This window comes from Ceratosolen solmsi, unplaced genomic scaffold, assembly GCF_000503995.2.
Source record: "Ceratosolen solmsi marchali unplaced genomic scaffold, CerSol_1.0 scaffold1, whole genome shotgun sequence".
In the NCBI taxonomy this organism is placed as follows: Eukaryota; Metazoa; Arthropoda; class Insecta; order Hymenoptera; family Agaonidae; genus Ceratosolen; species Ceratosolen solmsi.
This window is the reverse complement of record NW_011948415.1, coordinates 2,444,325-2,461,234: the sequence shown is the minus strand read 5'-3', so window position 1 is coordinate 2,461,234 and position 16,910 is coordinate 2,444,325. Positions and strand designations below refer to the sequence as shown.

At 33.4% G+C, this 16,910-nt stretch overlaps 2 protein-coding genes across 2 annotated transcripts; both read left to right on the top strand.

Annotated features, from left to right (window-relative positions):
• The first annotated feature begins 1,861 nt into the window (after positions 1-1,861).
• Positions 1,862-6,942, top strand: LOC105369059 (uncharacterized). The gene is made up of 3 exons (XM_011508301.1): positions 1,862-1,876; positions 2,725-2,845; positions 6,710-6,942. The coding sequence occupies exons 1-3, from the start codon at positions 1,862-1,864 to the stop codon at positions 6,883-6,885; spliced, it is 312 nt and encodes a 103-aa protein (XP_011506603.1). The 3' UTR covers positions 6,886-6,942.
• A 4,530-nt stretch (positions 6,943-11,472) lies between these two features.
• On the top strand, positions 11,473-16,344 carry LOC105368575 (uncharacterized). Its single transcript, XM_011507607.1, has 6 exons — positions 11,473-11,499; positions 12,477-12,543; positions 13,736-14,173; positions 14,694-14,698; positions 14,854-15,221; positions 15,789-16,344. Exons 1-6 carry the CDS (start codon positions 11,482-11,484, stop codon positions 16,225-16,227), a joined length of 1,335 nt encoding a protein of 444 aa, XP_011505909.1. The 5' UTR covers positions 11,473-11,481; the 3' UTR covers positions 16,228-16,344.
• Positions 16,345-16,910: the final 566 nt, after the last annotated feature.

Below are 16,910 nucleotides of genomic sequence, written 5' to 3'. Positions count from 1 at the left end.
GTGTGTGTGTGTGTGCGCGCGCGCGTGTGTGTGTGTGTGTGTTTTTTCTTCTTTTTTTTTCTATTTTTTTATTTTTTTCTGTCAATATTCAATAGTTTTGAAACGCGATTACATATAAATCAAATGATATTCAATTTCACACACTCTCATAAATAATCGCAAACAATTATATTGTCCGAAGCATGAAATTGCCACGAAGCATCATAATGAAAAATACACGTTAATTTGTATTAAGTAATTTCATGTTTCACAAACAACAGCTTGAATGACACGAGACACAACTGTCGTACTTACCGACAGACAAATAACAATTTCGAATATACTCCCGAATTTCAGAATTACGTAGTAGGAAATCTACTGCAAAAGTTGCCGATATCAGCGACTCGAGAATCAAAGGTCGAGGCAAAGGACGATACCCCTTTATCCGGTCATTTTTCCAGCGAAGATTACGACGACGTTGAAGACAATGACGATAAGAACGATGATGATGATGACGAGAGCGGTGACGATGACGACAATGATAACCGAAACATTAATTACCAAGACAAAGGTAAAAAGTATGATAGATATGCGAGCGACAATAGTAGCGAAGAGAGCGAGAAAAATGTCAGCGTGGAGGACGATAGAGCGGATAGGAACGACACGGAAAAGCTTCCAGTTAATGTTATTAAGGATCCTAATAGTAGACGTTATTTTTATGTCGAACGGCGTTAAATTATATGATATTAAATTATATGAAGACGATGATGATAATAATAATAATAGCAATAATAATAATAACAATAGCAATAATAACAATAATAATAACAATAATAATAACGATAGTAATAACAATAACAATAACAATAATAATAACAATAACAACAATAATAATAATAAGAAGAAGAAGAAGTATAAGAAGAAGAAGAAGAATGATAAATGATGATGATGATGATGATAATAAAGCCTCCTTTACTATCTGCAATTTTATTATACATGTAACACATCTTTGTTTGGAAATGGCGGATGAATAATTTTTTTATGATAAATTAGAGAAATCGACAGTAGTCATCGGTATATTTATATCCTTGTAAATAGTCACTGAAAAGAAATTACATAGAATAAGAGTTTTGAAAATATAGAGAATACCGTTGCAAATAAACATAGAATATTGTAACGGTTAAGTTATGAGAAATAAACAATAAAAACTTTGACATATAAAATAGCTACTTTTCTCTTTTCTCTCTCTCTCTCTCTCTCTCTCTCTCTCTCTCTCTCTTTGTAAATCTAATGTATTGGTAGTCTGGTTAGGATCGCCTTGATCTATTTTACAATTATATTTAGTAACTTCAAGGTAATGGCATATCGAGGCCTACGTATTTCATACAATGCGAAATTAGAAACGACAATCTCCGCGATTCTTCTTCCAAAAAATCTATCCCAACTTGCTGGGTTCGTTATTAATTTCATAAATAATACAATGTGACACGCCGAATGAAGAAATGAGATAGTATAGCACCGGCACAGTTCGCAGGCACAGTCGACAAGAGCATGAATAAGCGACAGAGAAGGGCATTACACTCGATGTGAGTATCCTTGATCTAAGAAAAAGAAGAGCGATATGCGTGCACGTGAGAGATTGTTGGCGATCCATTCTTACAGCGGACATGAAGGTCAAGGTACCTCCTCGCACGCGTTTAACCATTATGTTAATAAAATCCTTTATGAATAGCGGACAGTGGACGGGGCTCGGACTTGAAAGGAAGCATTGAGCTTCGATTGGTCAACACTTGCGGTGCTCCGTACTCTATATATAATTCGATCTTTCCTCTTGTTCGCCGCTTCTTATCCAGTAGTCGCGCTACGATCTTGGATCTATAACATGGCCTCTGCAAGAGTGAGTTTTTCTCGTTTATTACGATTATTTAACAAATCGTTTGCGATCTCGGCTTTTCGTTTGATCACAACGATGGCGGATGATTATTGAGAAGGTGTGCAGTAAGTTCAGGAACGTAAAGTTTTCTCGTGTCTTTCGCACGTTCGTTTAAGCCAAAAGAGCGTAAGATAAAGTTCATCGTAATAATCTATTAATTATCCGGATTAGTAGTAGAAATTAGTATTAAAATATTATCGGGCAGCCTCGAAAAATCATTTGTGCGATAACGTTTGTGCTCTAGTACCACTATTCCCCACCACGTCCTCCTTTTTTTTTTTTTTTTTTTTTTTTTTTTTTCTCTCGTAATGTATAATCATTAATCAGTAAATTTTTGTATAATAAAACGCACTCCGTTAAGAGGAATGTCTGCATCACAAGTCAAACGAAATCGAATGTCATTCGGTGTAGCTAAAAAGTTTTGAGATGTAAAATATTGTGATAACGCGAAGCCACGATGAAAGTAAGCATTGCTTAGATAATTAAAAAATAAGTCACATTGGTGTAAGATAATTTTATAATTATTTTATATTAATCACATATAAATCGCTAGTACATTAGAATGTGACGAAGCGCCGGTCGCAATAAATGTTACATTAAAAGCGAAACTCCTGTACTTTGAACCAACGAGACGAATAGAATAAACGCTTCGTTAGTCCTCTAAATAAAACAATTTTGATAGCGATAGAAGTGAGGAGGGAAAGAAAGCGGAAACAAAATCTCGTTAATTGTCAGACGTGCGAATCCGCAGCTGCCGCCGACTTTCTATACTTCCTAAAGTTTTACGCTCAAATGAACAAAATGTTGTTTAGATCATTGCCGCGGTGGTGATCGTCGCTGTCATTGATCTCGGCATCGTCTTAAAAACATCGAGCGCTTTGCCCACACCGGACAGCGCGGGAATCGTCGAAATGATTAATGGACTCGCATACGGTAAGTCTGTCGACGAAATCACTGAACTCACGGTGTACAAGGATTTATTGTCGGCAGGATGCAAATTATACTGCCATTTTATACAAATTTTTTACTGTCGGGTATGTTCCGAGGACACTGCGTTGATCTTCACGATTAGCGCTAGACGTTGGCAATGCACGTTTTCTCAATTATTCGGTTATTACTGGTTTAGCTGTCACTTTATACTGAAATACATTTAATTCGATCGTTTTACATAATGTTCTTTTCAAAAAATTCAAATTTCTAAAAGGTGAATGGTTTAATATATTACGTATGCAATATTAGTTAAATGTAAATTTGCATTAGAAATTTGCCATTAAATATTTGTTTATTATAATAATTGTAAGAAAGAAAAATTAATTTCGTCGAGACGATGGCTCAGGTTGAAGATAATTTTTAGCAAAGAAGTTAAATTTTGACACACCGATAACTATATAAAGACAATCTATTCCCATTATTAATGAATTAAGGCTATTTGATAATAATTTGTAAATTTGTATTCAATTGAATAGAGCTTAACAATAAATGAAAAAAAAAGGATGACATTCCACCTCATTTGAATTGAAGTCAATAAGTATTTAAATAATGATATTCTTATATCGATCGATTCGGATGAGAAATATTGGCGTGATTGAAATGAAAAATTTTCATTCCTATCATTTTCAACACCTATCTGAGAAACAAAGACTATATATTTGAATAAATATTTATTGAAATTTTTATAAGAAAGACTCTTTATTTTAATAACTGTTATCAATATACAAAGTGTAAATGTTTGCAATGGGCAGTAAATACTTCCGCTTTCAATAAATAAGAAAAAACTTGAAAATTTATAAATTTCATAATAATAATATTTATTATCTATCGATTTGAGCGCATATCAGTCGATACTGTAAACTCTTAAGGTATCCGAGATAGTTTCGATAGTTTCTACATCTGATCACAGATGGCTCTGCTAGACAAAAACTTTCTTTTAATCCGACATCTCATTACTCTTATGAAGCGTGTAGTTTAACGAAGGCCTCCCTTTCACTTTTTTAGAGGCTTCTTGTTTCTTGTACATTTATAAATAAATACGCGTGTGCAGGTCGGTAGACGAGAATCGTTCACACGATTCTCTCACGTTAAAGCATTCTAGATTTGGATTTTAAATTGCCGCTTTTTGCAACGATTAAAACTGTCGTCGATCATCATTACAAATCAATATTAATGCATATCATCAAATTTTAATGCATACTAACTCAGCAGAATAACTAGAAGTATTCAACTACAACTAATAGACAAAGATCTTTACATATAGCTTTTACGTAGCTGAGAATTATGGTAAGAAATGTTGCAATAATTTGAATAAAAGATATAATATTCATAGCCAGCTCGTAAAATGTATAGAAATGTTAATTGTACTAGCTGCGTAAACAGAAAAAAATTTTAATACGCGTACTGAATTTATATCTACCTATAAATTAAATAAATTATTATAAATTAATCAAATATAAGGCTTTTCTCAAGCGAGTTTATTATAAACTTGGTACATTAAAAAAAAAAAAAAAATAAAAAAAAAAAAATTCTTTTAAATTCGTACACCAACTTCGATGAATAATAATCAATCGACGACTTCTTGGATATGCTGCATTTAAAATTGAAATTGTTATGCGAAAACTATTACTAAATATTTAAAATACATAACATAAATTTAACTTTTAATTCTTTTTAAAGGAATTTTAAATAAACGTGTAATTTTTAATTTATATTACTTTTGTAATTTATTCATTTCAAAAGGCATCATAAAATAATATCATTATTTCCGAAATATTTGTAATATAACGACAACTTAAGTAAGATGTTCCAGTATCAGACGTAATTACGCAATTAAAAAAAAAAATTGTTAAATGAAAAAAATAATAATAACAACATTGATGCAATTTTAATTAAAAAAATTCATACAGTTACAATGATTATTTAATTATTATTCTTTTTATGTTCGTTCATGAAACTTTTTAAATATGTACGTTACTATAGCAAATATCTCATTACTAGATTAATCACAACATTTTAAAATTATATTATTATTATTAAAAAAAAAAAAAAAAAAAAAAAAAAAAAAAAAACAATTTATTAAAATAAGAAATTACGATAGACCATATCTAATTGACATTAGTACTAAGAATTTTGTTCACGTAATGAAAAATTGAGATATTTTTATTTAATTCTATTTAGCGTATACACTACACACACATTGGTACCTTACATCCCTTTTCCATTATTATTGGTACTGCTAGTTATTCACACTTTTCACTTAATTTCTTTTTCATAATTTGCTTAAAACGAACGCGTAAAATAAATATATTTATACACGCCTTAAAAAATATTTGCTCTATCGAATGCAAAAATTAGTTCAAATAATCGTTATTATAATTAAACCTTGTAGAAACGCTGGATATTTTATTTTTATAGAAGTTCGGTATGGAATTAAAATTATATAAATAATAGAGTACAATTTGGACAATTTGTATGTCTATTTAAGTAATAGGAAATAAAATGAAAACAAAAATGTAATTAATTACTAATATCAATTGGAAGACGAAATTTCATAAATTACACGATATTGTTATTTGAAGTATTTATGGTATAGTTTCTGCGAAAATTAATTTAGATACACGAATAAGTATTCTATATAATATAATATTATAATTAAAGTAAATAATATAAATTCTACGTAAATATATATATATATATATATAATTTGTTTTGTATCTGTTGTTTTTATAAACATTTAAAAAATCTTCCATAACATAAAGAATAGTTTTATTCATTTCCAAGTTTAAATTCAAATATATTGATTTGTTGACATTTTGTTATTTTTAATAGACTAATAATAATAATATTTTTTTGTTTTCTTTTATCTCCTTATGACGTTACTTAAAATAAAAGATCGTCTAGATATTTTTGATGCATTAAATATTCTATTGTCTTTTTCTTACTATTAAAAATAGAAAGTTTTAAAAATTTGAAGAATTTAAAGAATTAATCATTTGAATTGGTTTTATTAATGTTTTTACGTTGCAAAATAATAACATTTAATTATGCCTCAAAATAAATTATAACGCAAATATGTACTTAATCGACATATAATTGTGTATTATGCATAAAAGATTTACATAGTTTCTGAAATGAAGATTATAAATTGATTATAATAAGATAAACTATTAATTTCTGCTTTGACTAACAACTGCTAACCAAAAGTATTATAAATATTATGCTATTTATGTAATTGAATATTTAATCTAATAATCTATAAATACATTTCATTGCTTAATTAAAAAATATATAACTAAGTAATACATGATTGGCTTCATTTTTTTAATGAACAAAAGATAACGTCAGCCACTGTATAGTATTGAATTATCTATTGAAATAATATTATAATATAAAAATAATTAAAAATACATTGTATTTTAATGAGCATAATATTTCATATTTTTGATTGATTTTCTATTACATTTTACAACAATTCAAGTACTTAGATGTATTATTTTATTGAAGTATGAAAGAATCACTCTTGTTGTACACTACTATTTTCCTGTAACTTTTTCGTTTAATCGAGCTGGTCGAGGCAGTGAAGTATGGATAGTCGAAGAAAGAAATTTTTACAAGAGCTTGAAATTTATGATCGAAACAATATGACATAATAATAGGTTCCTATTTTCAATCTCATGATCTTCCGACAATTTCACTTTCATTTTTTTTTTTTTCTATCTTATTTTTGCTCTTGTTTTCACCAATATTGTTCAATCCAATATGCTAATCGCAAGATTATTAATCGTTCGGTTAACATCGTTACAGGTGGCATTCCGTATGGAAGTGTGAGTGGCATGCTAGCGAATCCAATGCCACAGAATCGAGATGCATATTATGCACACAATGACGTGCAGCAGGTAGCGGTTCTCGTGCCTAATGGGAGGACAATTTTACAGGATACGGCACAAGTTGCAGGTCCACTCAATTCCATTGGTTACTGATACATTTGATCGATGAACCGAGCAATAGGCATTATCTATGAGACGTAAATGTGTTGGAAGCCGCGCATTAAGTTTTATATATATATATATATATATATATATATATATTGTGAAAAGCTTCGACTATCAATGTCCGTTTATCTCAATACAAGTATTATTGTAAAAATGGTTAGATTGAAGGTATTTATGCGATCTATGAGATTAAAGAAAAGTCAAGGAATATGATTCGAGTGTACATGAAAATGATAATTGTTTGAATTATTACTTTGCTTTTTATATAAAATTTCTAACATTGTAATTGCAATGACTAAAGTACAAGCTGAAAAGAGGAAAAGGCTATATAAATTACAATACGTTAATTGTACGTTCGTCATAACTTTAATTTATTACGAAACTTCCTGTCATTTAAAAGAAAAGTTGGTACTTACGGCACAAAAGACGTTCGTTCTATTATAAAATAACATCAAGTAATGTTTAATTATTTCTTTATTCAATATTATATGTTTATCGTTATTATAGCGAATAGCACGAGTCCATGAAACACGCACTTCTTCAACAATACATAAATTATTTAATATTTTAATCGTGGCATTGACTAAATGCATTGACTAAAGCAAGAGTGATAAAAAAACCTACTTTGTATAAAGATAAATGCATACATATTTATCATATTTATCGAAAGAGTTCGATGTCTGTTTAATTTCATTCTTTAAAATGTCATGGCTTAAGGAGCAGAAGAAGGTACGAGTTAAGTTACGTGCATTGTCAAATGTCGGTCAATGTGCTCAACTGAAATTCAAATATGTAAAGAAGAAATAAAATTAAACGTACAAATTGTCAGGGGCCTGAACAATTAATTTCCCGATAATCCTTAACGCGCATACAAAATAATGCTTGGATCCGTCATTGAGGCATTGCGTGTGTCAAGCTAACCGCATGAAGGACGAATGCTTTGGGTAACTGACGACAGTCTTACGAAAACAGGAGAAAAAGCAAAGAGTTGGTACACTTGCTCATTCATGAAAACCTTCGTAACGGTCTCTAAATCGCCTATTGGGTTCAAAGATTCCGGTAGAGAAACGACTCTTGGATTGCACTACAAAGTCAAATTATCACGCTTCATGCAAGTTCATTACAAGAAAGAATATTTAAAGCATAATCACATCTTTCTTCAATAATATTAAATTTATACCTCTCGTAAATTATTTTTTTATTATTTTGTTTTTTTTTTGTTTTTTTTTGTGTTTTGTTTTGTTTTGTTTTTGTTTTTGCTCAACATTTAAATTGTACGAAAAGTTACGAATAATACTTTATCGTGTTATTTTAACCTTTCACATATTATTATTATTATTATTATTATTATGTAATTATCATTTATGTCGTTATTTGGAAAACCGATAATTCTTAAATGTTCTAATTGTACGAAGTAATCGAAATTAACAGGACATTGTATAAATGATTTATTTAAGAATAAGTCAAGGAAGAAAGTGACGTTTGCCTATATCCTAAGCTACAATATCGGAAAATTTTATCGATAAAAATGACTCGTTTATTCGAATCGTATATATTTTTAAAAGGCGATACGATTACAACATTGAAATGTCATCATATTCATCGGAGAAAAATATTAAATATGCATTAGTACCGTTCATTTACATGGATGTGTAATTAATAAAGCAATTTGCTTAACAAATTTTTCACATCCTTATTGGATATTAAGATATTCTTATAAAAATTGTGTAAAGAATTTTATAGAAAAAGTAATTTTATCCAGCAGCACAATTCAAATTCAGTTCATTCTATTTATAATTTCATTACGATTAATCTATATGCAATTCGTTTATTAAGTACAAAATCTGTCGATGCAATGATTGTACATATCATTTAAATTATAAATAAATGCTTACAAGTGATAAGATGAATATAATATATATATATATATATATATATATATATATAATAAGACTTTTATGAAAATTCATTCGGATGATAAAGTATTTAATAAAACTACGATATTTATGATTACATAATAAAAATCAATGATTTATCGAGCCAATAATTAATTATATAAATTAAATATAAAATCAAATTAGTTAAATGTTAATGCTCGAGCTATTATCTCGAACTAGTCTTCCTGGAGATTGAAACTACAAACAAAATAAAACGGTCGCTCAGTAAGTCTTCCAAATTAATGGCTTGTCATGATTGTTCGCAAGCGACTACTTAAAAATTCAGTCTTAATTAAATCATTTGAAAATGAAGCTCTTAGTACTAAGTATATGACAGCTTTTTGTTGCACTTCACGTGAAATAGTACATAATTAATTGTTTGCAGTGCATTATTAAAATGCTCCGTGACGGCAGTTTTGGTTAGCCACTGCTGTACAACTCTTTCATAATACCAATGAATATACAATTGAGATTCCCCGAGTCTGTTGCGCGTCTCCATGCAAAAATCGTTAGATTCGCATGAAGCTCGGTACGCCGTAATTTATTATTATACTTTCCACGCCTTCTCATACATAGAAGCACGCTTCTCCTCCTCGTACGAGCGCTTTTCTCTTTCGAAGGAAAGACTCAATAATTGTAAGGATGTAACGCGAAGCCAGAGGCAAATACTGCAACGACGACGTGCACATCTTAACTCTGACTCATTTGGTTTGGTTATGCAAAATAGGCCGCTGCATTGCGTGTAAAATTGTTTCAACTCTATGGCTTTATCGTATATCAGGAGAAAGCTTTGTCATCGTTGTCGTTTTCTTTTTATACCTCTTCACGGATGTTTCATACTCGTATTTCGGAAAATTTGACAAATTATCGGCTTTATTAAGCTTATGATAGGACATACTCGCTTACCAATAGGTATGTTTGATTCTACGACTTACGGCAGATTGTAAAACCTGAATTTCCCAATGTATTTCCCAATTCAAATTGAATATGTACTACTTAATATTACGTAATATCGTAGCTACCAAAAATACAATCGTTCTCTCGTAATCAATTTAATGCAAATAACTTTTATGTATTAACATATGACATTTCATTCGCTATTTATAATTACCAAATAAACTAATCAATGTATTTAATAGATAAATTAAATATTGATATATTAATACGAGGTTTAACATTTTTGGTAATTTTTGTAGTATTTGGATGCCTCGGCGAAATATATATTTCTAATATTAGAGAAATTCTTTTATGGTAGAATCCAACAGTTTAAATCATTTCAAATCAATTCTTTTTTACGATTAAATATATATGCATCTAACCGTATTTCTCTTGGGATAATTTATTATTTAATTCATCACACTATTCCAATATAAAAAAATCTTTTACGATATAAGATTATCGTTAATATGATAGATAATTTTATTTTATAGTTAAAATATATATATATATATATATATATATATATAAGAAAAGTGTATTTATATAGATTTTATTTTGTAATAGAAGAGATATAAAATAATGCTAGAAATGAAATTTTAAAAATCTCAAAACAGTAGTAAGATGAGTATTGAAAAAATTTACAACAATACGAGTGATTAAAGGGCTTTTTTATATTTACACAAATCTCTCAAACATAGGTAAAAACTATTGACAATAATTCCAATAAGATTCCAAATAATCATATTTTTAGTATTTTAATAATGTTTTAATAATAAATATGATAATAAAAGCGATTCAAATCTAAACGTTTACGATTAAATTCTCCTTAGATATAATGATTTTTTAATAAAATCCAACATTTTTTATTACTTCCTACAGAGCCGTGTGAGACTGTAATTGAATGAATTTGATTATACCCAATGAATATTCATGGGACAATTTGTACATGAGAAATTTTATTTTAGTACCTGTTGGACTAAAACGTTCAATATAAATGGCCCAATACTCGTTTATTTATCGTAAGATCAAAATCATAAAACGCCGACCTCAAATTACTATTTATTTACATTAAAAAATCTATGAGGCACGTGTTAGAAGAAATGACCGCCTTTTTACGAAGGAGCTATTGAAAATCTTATTAGGCAGGCGATTAATACGGGACGCTTTCCGCTGCAGATAAATCCCCGTTCGGGAAACCAAGCGCCGAGCTCGTAAACCTTAACCTTATTAATCCGGCTAACAACGACAAAAAAAAATCGACTCGCAAAGTCTCGCGCGACGGAGGAAAGTGCGCCGTAGCGCCGAAGGATGCACTTGTAAAGCGAAGGAGCCGAGTAGGAGCGCGTTTGTTTACATCCTTCTTGGCGCCCCACCGTCTTGACAGCTGTCGGCCGCGCTAACGAGCGCCGCTTTCCCCCGTCTCGGAAGTGGAGCGCGCTAACGAAAAAAAAAAAAAAAAAAGGGGACGAGTCGCGCAACGCTTAACGGGCGCATTTCCTGCCCGGACGGACGGGCATTAGCGTCGCGTCGCTCGCCCGTTCCCCCCGTCCCACCATCCCGCGCCGCCCTTTCTCAACGATGACGGCCCCGCGGATATAGACCACTGGCGCAGACCGGTGAGCACAACAATGGCTTTTCCCGCGCGGAGAAAGTATAAATGTCATCGGGGAGCTCGCGTGCACTTTAGTCTTCATGAATCGCACGCACGATGCATTACACGCCGCACGTAAGTACCGTCGCAGCGCTTTGGGGGACTTAGGCAAAGGGCCAGCGATCAGCGACGCCGAAATCGAGATCCTCCCTCCGAGTCTCTCCTCGCCCGCTCTCAACGGCATCGTGTTAACCCCTCCAGGTCTTCCTACCCCACTCTCACGCCACTCCGCCGCTCTCTACCTCTTTCACCTAATCCTCAATCCCATTCTCGTCCACATCCACACGCGCTTCTTAATCCGCCATTGACGTTCCACTTAAGCCCCGACGGGACTTTTCGGCAGCCGACCCTCCAATCAAGCCATCGAGCCACGTAAGATCGCGGTAAATAGCCCGATAAATGCGGCTATACCTGCCCTCGGCCGATGCTCGCCACATCCATCGAAAAATAATAATGATAAGCCACCTTCGCTCGCTCGATCTTGGTAATCGGGGCAAAAAATTGCCTCGTAGTATGCAATCGTAAGATGGGACGCGTCACTCTCCAGCTGCTATAAAAACTCTCGAGACTTTGTATTTGTTTATATATGCCTGAAAGATTATTTAATTAGCACATTAATAAAAACATCGTCGGATTACGTATGGTATCACTGTAATTGGAAAGGGAAAAAATGTTAATCTTTGTGAAATGTCGAGCTTGAATCGTTTCTCACATTAATTATTCATTAATAATAATAATAATAATAATAATAATTACATAGCTTCTGCGTATTGTGCGGCTATAACAGTTACAAAAGAAAAATAAAAACGTATTGATTTTATTGTAAAAAGTACGTAGCGGTACTTTTTAATTACTTAACAATGTTGATAGTCCTTAGCGTGAGTTTAGAGCGCTCTAGAAGAGAAAATGTTTATAATGTTTGGTTTGGCGAATTTCTGGCACGACGGCTTTACTAATTATCGTTAATACGTGCGCAATCATGGATCATCGCAAATTCGCAAATACCAATGTCACTAAAAATTCGCGAGTAATTTCATTTATGATTTCAACAGGCACTTCTGAACTGCGTTGCGTGGTTTTGTCTTCTTCTTTGTTATGGGAATGCGGCTCGATTAGCGCGTAAGTATTGTCAAAGTGACTCTACCGTTAATGTAAGTATTAAAAAAAAAAAAAAAAAAAAAAAAAAAAAAAAAAAAAACCATTAAATATATGCAATAAGATGAATGAAAAAATGAAAAAGCTTTCGATTAACCAACCTTTCAAGACTTATTAATAAGCCGTCACTTTCAATTCAATATATTACGTGTGATGTTAAATCAATTTTTTCTTAAATATTGGTTGTTCATTGATGTAGAAATATTTCACATTGTCTTTAAAATCTGACTATATCTTGGTTACGTTTAACTTTATTTATCTATTTTTTTTTTTTTTTTTTTTTTTTATTTTTGTCACTGATATTTCAACTACGCTTAAATAATACTGATTAATGATTTATTTTTTCCTTACACAAACTTTCTAGTTAATGGGCTATTAACGAGTTGTTCAAGGCACATATTCAAATCAATTCCTACGCAACTTAATTTCCATAGATCCCAACTTTTCTCTCCTTATTCATCGATTAAATAACTATTCACTTCATGCCTTGTTAAAAAAATCTATCAATTAAACAATTGACTAGGTAATCTAAGTTGTTTTTAACAATAACAATTTCTCCCTACTTAACTCTACGTTTTATGAACAAAATTATAGCGCTCTATTATTCAATTTTAATAGGCATAATTACATACGTTTATATGCATCTACAATGCCGTTTAAGTGTCAATATTTAAAGTCATCGTAAATTAACGATCGATTGCTTTATCGACTAACTCGAATCAACTAGAATAAATAAAATCATTAATTGCTGAAGATGTTTTTTGGAAAATTTAAAAATTCTAAATAAGTATTATGAGGAAGGCCACTCGAGAGAGAAAAAATTTCAAACAATCCAGAATAATTCGTGCAATAGAAAATATTATTATACTTTTATAATATTTCATAACCAATTTTATTCACTGAACTCCGCAGCATTCCAATTAATTGAATTCTGATCATAATGCACACGCGTCGGAGTCGCTAAAATTTTCATCATTTATTATCAACATTGTCATGAATAAAAACAAGCCTCATTGTTAGAGAAGAAACTAGATATTGTAAATTGCTATAATTGATCTATATCAGCGAAAAATAAGTTCTACGTACGAAAATGGATAATAATTTGGCAAATAAGTCGCCGCTGCTGCCGCTTTATTATATGGATTGTGATTTCTAGCGGCGGATGGACTGTCAAACTTGGCCCGGAGCGTCGGGTTGATCCTTGAGCCAAGCCTCGCCGGGGATCACCAAAGTTCGCGATCCAACGATTCGGTCGGCCACGTCGAGGCCGCCGTACCGATTTCCCGTCGCCAGATCGAGGCAAGGCCGAACGAACCCCTCGTCCCCGGAAGCCTAATCCGCACTAGCCAAGGCTTCCCCTACCCTTACCGATACCCGCTTTATAACCACCAGCTCCCCCGGAACTTTTTCTCCGCCGGCGACCTCGGCAACCAGCAGCTGATCGACAGTCTCACCTACCAGCCGCGCTATTTCCAGCAGCAACGGCAACAGCAACAACAACAGCAGCTCGACGGCCGACCCTTCGAACCCTTGGAGCTCGAGTTGTCCAGGTTGCGGAGCGTCAACGCCAACGTTAATGACGACAACGCGAAGGTGAGCCTCGAGGCTCTATTCGGTATTACAAATACTGTTCATAATTATTCGTCACCGGTCGCAGACTTTTCTTAATCTTTTGTATTATCATTCCGAGAAACATCAAAGCTCCTTATCTCTTTATTATTAAATGCTTTTCAACATTTCCTCGTGGAAGTGTGCTTTCTATACAAACGTTGTTCACTTACTTTCACCTATTCCTGGAAGATGTTGAATAACAATTACTCAGTGCTGGATATGAGAGACTGTCCTCCTCTTAATAGGATATGTAAAACCTTTTTGAAGTATTATTATAGTATTACGCAATATATATATATATATATGTATATATATATATATATATATATATATTCGCCATTAATGGCGAGAGGTTGAAAAATATAATGCCAATTATAAAAAGTGCTTTTAATTATTTCAGTACAGCCAAATATGTTTATTAAATATCGAATTGGTAGCGTTAATCGTTGGTTTCAATTAACATTGCGCAATAACAATTTTGATATGTCGTCGCGTTAGTAAGTACAATGAAATTAGATACAAAGCTTCGTCATCGAGCCGTATGACAAATATTCGCAATATAAGTAAATTGATAATTAAAGACGGTGCGTTGTCAATATTAGTAATGTATTTGCAAGAACAAAAGATAAAAAAGCAACTTTATAATAACTTATGAATCTCTTCCGAAACGGCAATGCCAACTCCATTCCAAATCCAGACTCCAACGTCGATTCGAAATCTAGCGCTCAAAATCGTCCCTTCGACAGCTCCGAATATCTTAATCAAGCAGGAGGTGGCGCCCAGGATCCGAGCATCGGCAACCTACGCGTCGACAACAATCGCTTTTCGGCCATCGACTACGAGCGCATCCGACAGAACTACTACAGTGATCCACCGATTAACCAGCAACGCAATTACTACTCCAACTACAACGACATCCCCTTGAACAGTGCCGGTCCATCGTACAGGTCGCCAATCGGCAACCGATATTTCGGTTTGGATTATAATGGCGGTGGCCCGGGCCGACCGGGATTATCATCCTCGGAGCCGAGGTACTCGCAAATCATCAAGTTCCGTAGCGTATTTCGAGCCGGGCAGGTTGTTCAAAAAGCCAAGCCAACGCCTTAAATCGCTTTCGAGTTGCTCGAGACAATTAATAACGACGACCGCAGCCCCCGTACACCCGACTTCGCGCGTTTGCAATAACAAATTTCACGTACATCAGATAAGCGTTTATTCACAACTATCGACTAGATTAACCAATTCGAATTCTTATTTCGCCTTTTTTTCATGCAAATCGGCTTTCATACGAAGACGGGGATAGTTTGCCTTTAAGATAAATGAAACGATATTCTATAATCAATTTATGAAACTAATTTCAAAAAATAATTGCGGAGAAAATAATAATACGGAATGCTACCTCATTCATTGCACGTTTATCTGCAAAAGCAATTTGTTTGACCGATTCAAGCGTTGAGAGCCACTTCATTGAGCCATTTTTATACTCCCAATGAATTAGTCGAGAGCTTCGCGAACTTTATTGATCGAACATTCGCTTACGAACGCTAGGATTTAAAGAATCACCCGACTGACTAAAGCAACGTACATATCTTCGACAGATCGGGCAGTGGTATCGAGGACATTGGTAATCCGTACTTCAATGGCTTCTTCCAGGGGCCCTACCGATCCTTCGGCTACAGCTCGCTAGCAGGTGGCGGGGGTTTCGGAGGCAGCGGCGGCGTCGGCGGCGTCGGCGGCGTCAGCGGCGTCGGCGGAGGACTACCCTTCTCCGAGAATCTCGGCTCGCCATTCAGTGGGCCCGAGTACTCCGGGTCTTTCGACGGTGGGCCCCTCTACTCGACAGGCACCGGGGCCTCGAGCAGCCTCGGCTTCGTCGACGGCGACTCGTCGCTCAGAGCATCGGCGGCAAAGGAGAGGCTGGCCGAGCCGGCGCCGACCCTCAAAGCCTCGCTGCGGCCAAAGGAGCTGAAGGCCGAGGGGAGCAGCAAGGCCCCGATCAGCCGTAGCCGAGGAAAGGAACGCAAGGATCAGGCCTGAAGAGTGAAACTGCCGTTACTGGCTAATCCATCAGCCTCGCCTGATGCCGCTTACCGATTATAATGCAACTCTATGTGTCGATTTATCGTTGCTGGTTTCATTGTAAATGTAATTTTCTAACGACGAGTCGAAGATGCGGACTCGCACCTTCTTCATTTTTATATTTTTTAATTGAAAGATATACACTTAACAATAATACGACTGCAAAAATAAATGTCTTGATAATCCCCGACTCATGCTTTATTTATTATTCCTTATTCCTTCGTTTGCCATTAATATAAGCTACGTTCTCTAATTTATAATCAAGCTTTCAATTTGGAATTGAAAAAGCTCCGAAGCATTCCGAAATTAATTTAACAAAATCTTAATTATAATTCCTTTATAGGTTAAATGTTCTTTCGTCATAGTTATTTCAATGCGATTATCCATTCCAGTTTTAATATTTCAAGTTAATTTTACAATTATACTCAATTATCAGAGAATAATCGATATAGATTATATATATATATATATATATATATGTTAATAGATTTGCTATTCACTTTAAATAGCCATTATTATATTTTATAAATTTGAAAGTTGGAAATTTTATTTTATATATTTTCATAAGAAGTGTATAATTGAAATATGCGTAATGGCAATAAAACTACATTCCTTTCAATTTTCATTTTTAATTAATTAAT

What these genes read in the sequence shown, in the direction of transcription:
- LOC105369059 (XM_011508301.1), top strand. An exon ending in GATTAATGGACTCGCATACG is followed by an intron (nt 2,846 to 6,709) that starts GTAAGTCTGTCG and finishes ACATCGTTACAG; the next exon opens with GTGGCATTCCGTATGGAAGT.
- LOC105368575 (XM_011507607.1), top strand. An exon ending in GAATGCGGCTCGATTAGCGC is followed by an intron (nt 12,544 to 13,735) that starts GTAAGTATTGTC and finishes TGTGATTTCTAG; the next exon opens with CGGCGGATGGACTGTCAAAC. An exon ending in TTATCATCCTCGGAGCCGAG is followed by an intron (nt 15,222 to 15,788) that starts GTACTCGCAAAT and finishes TATCTTCGACAG; the next exon opens with ATCGGGCAGTGGTATCGAGG.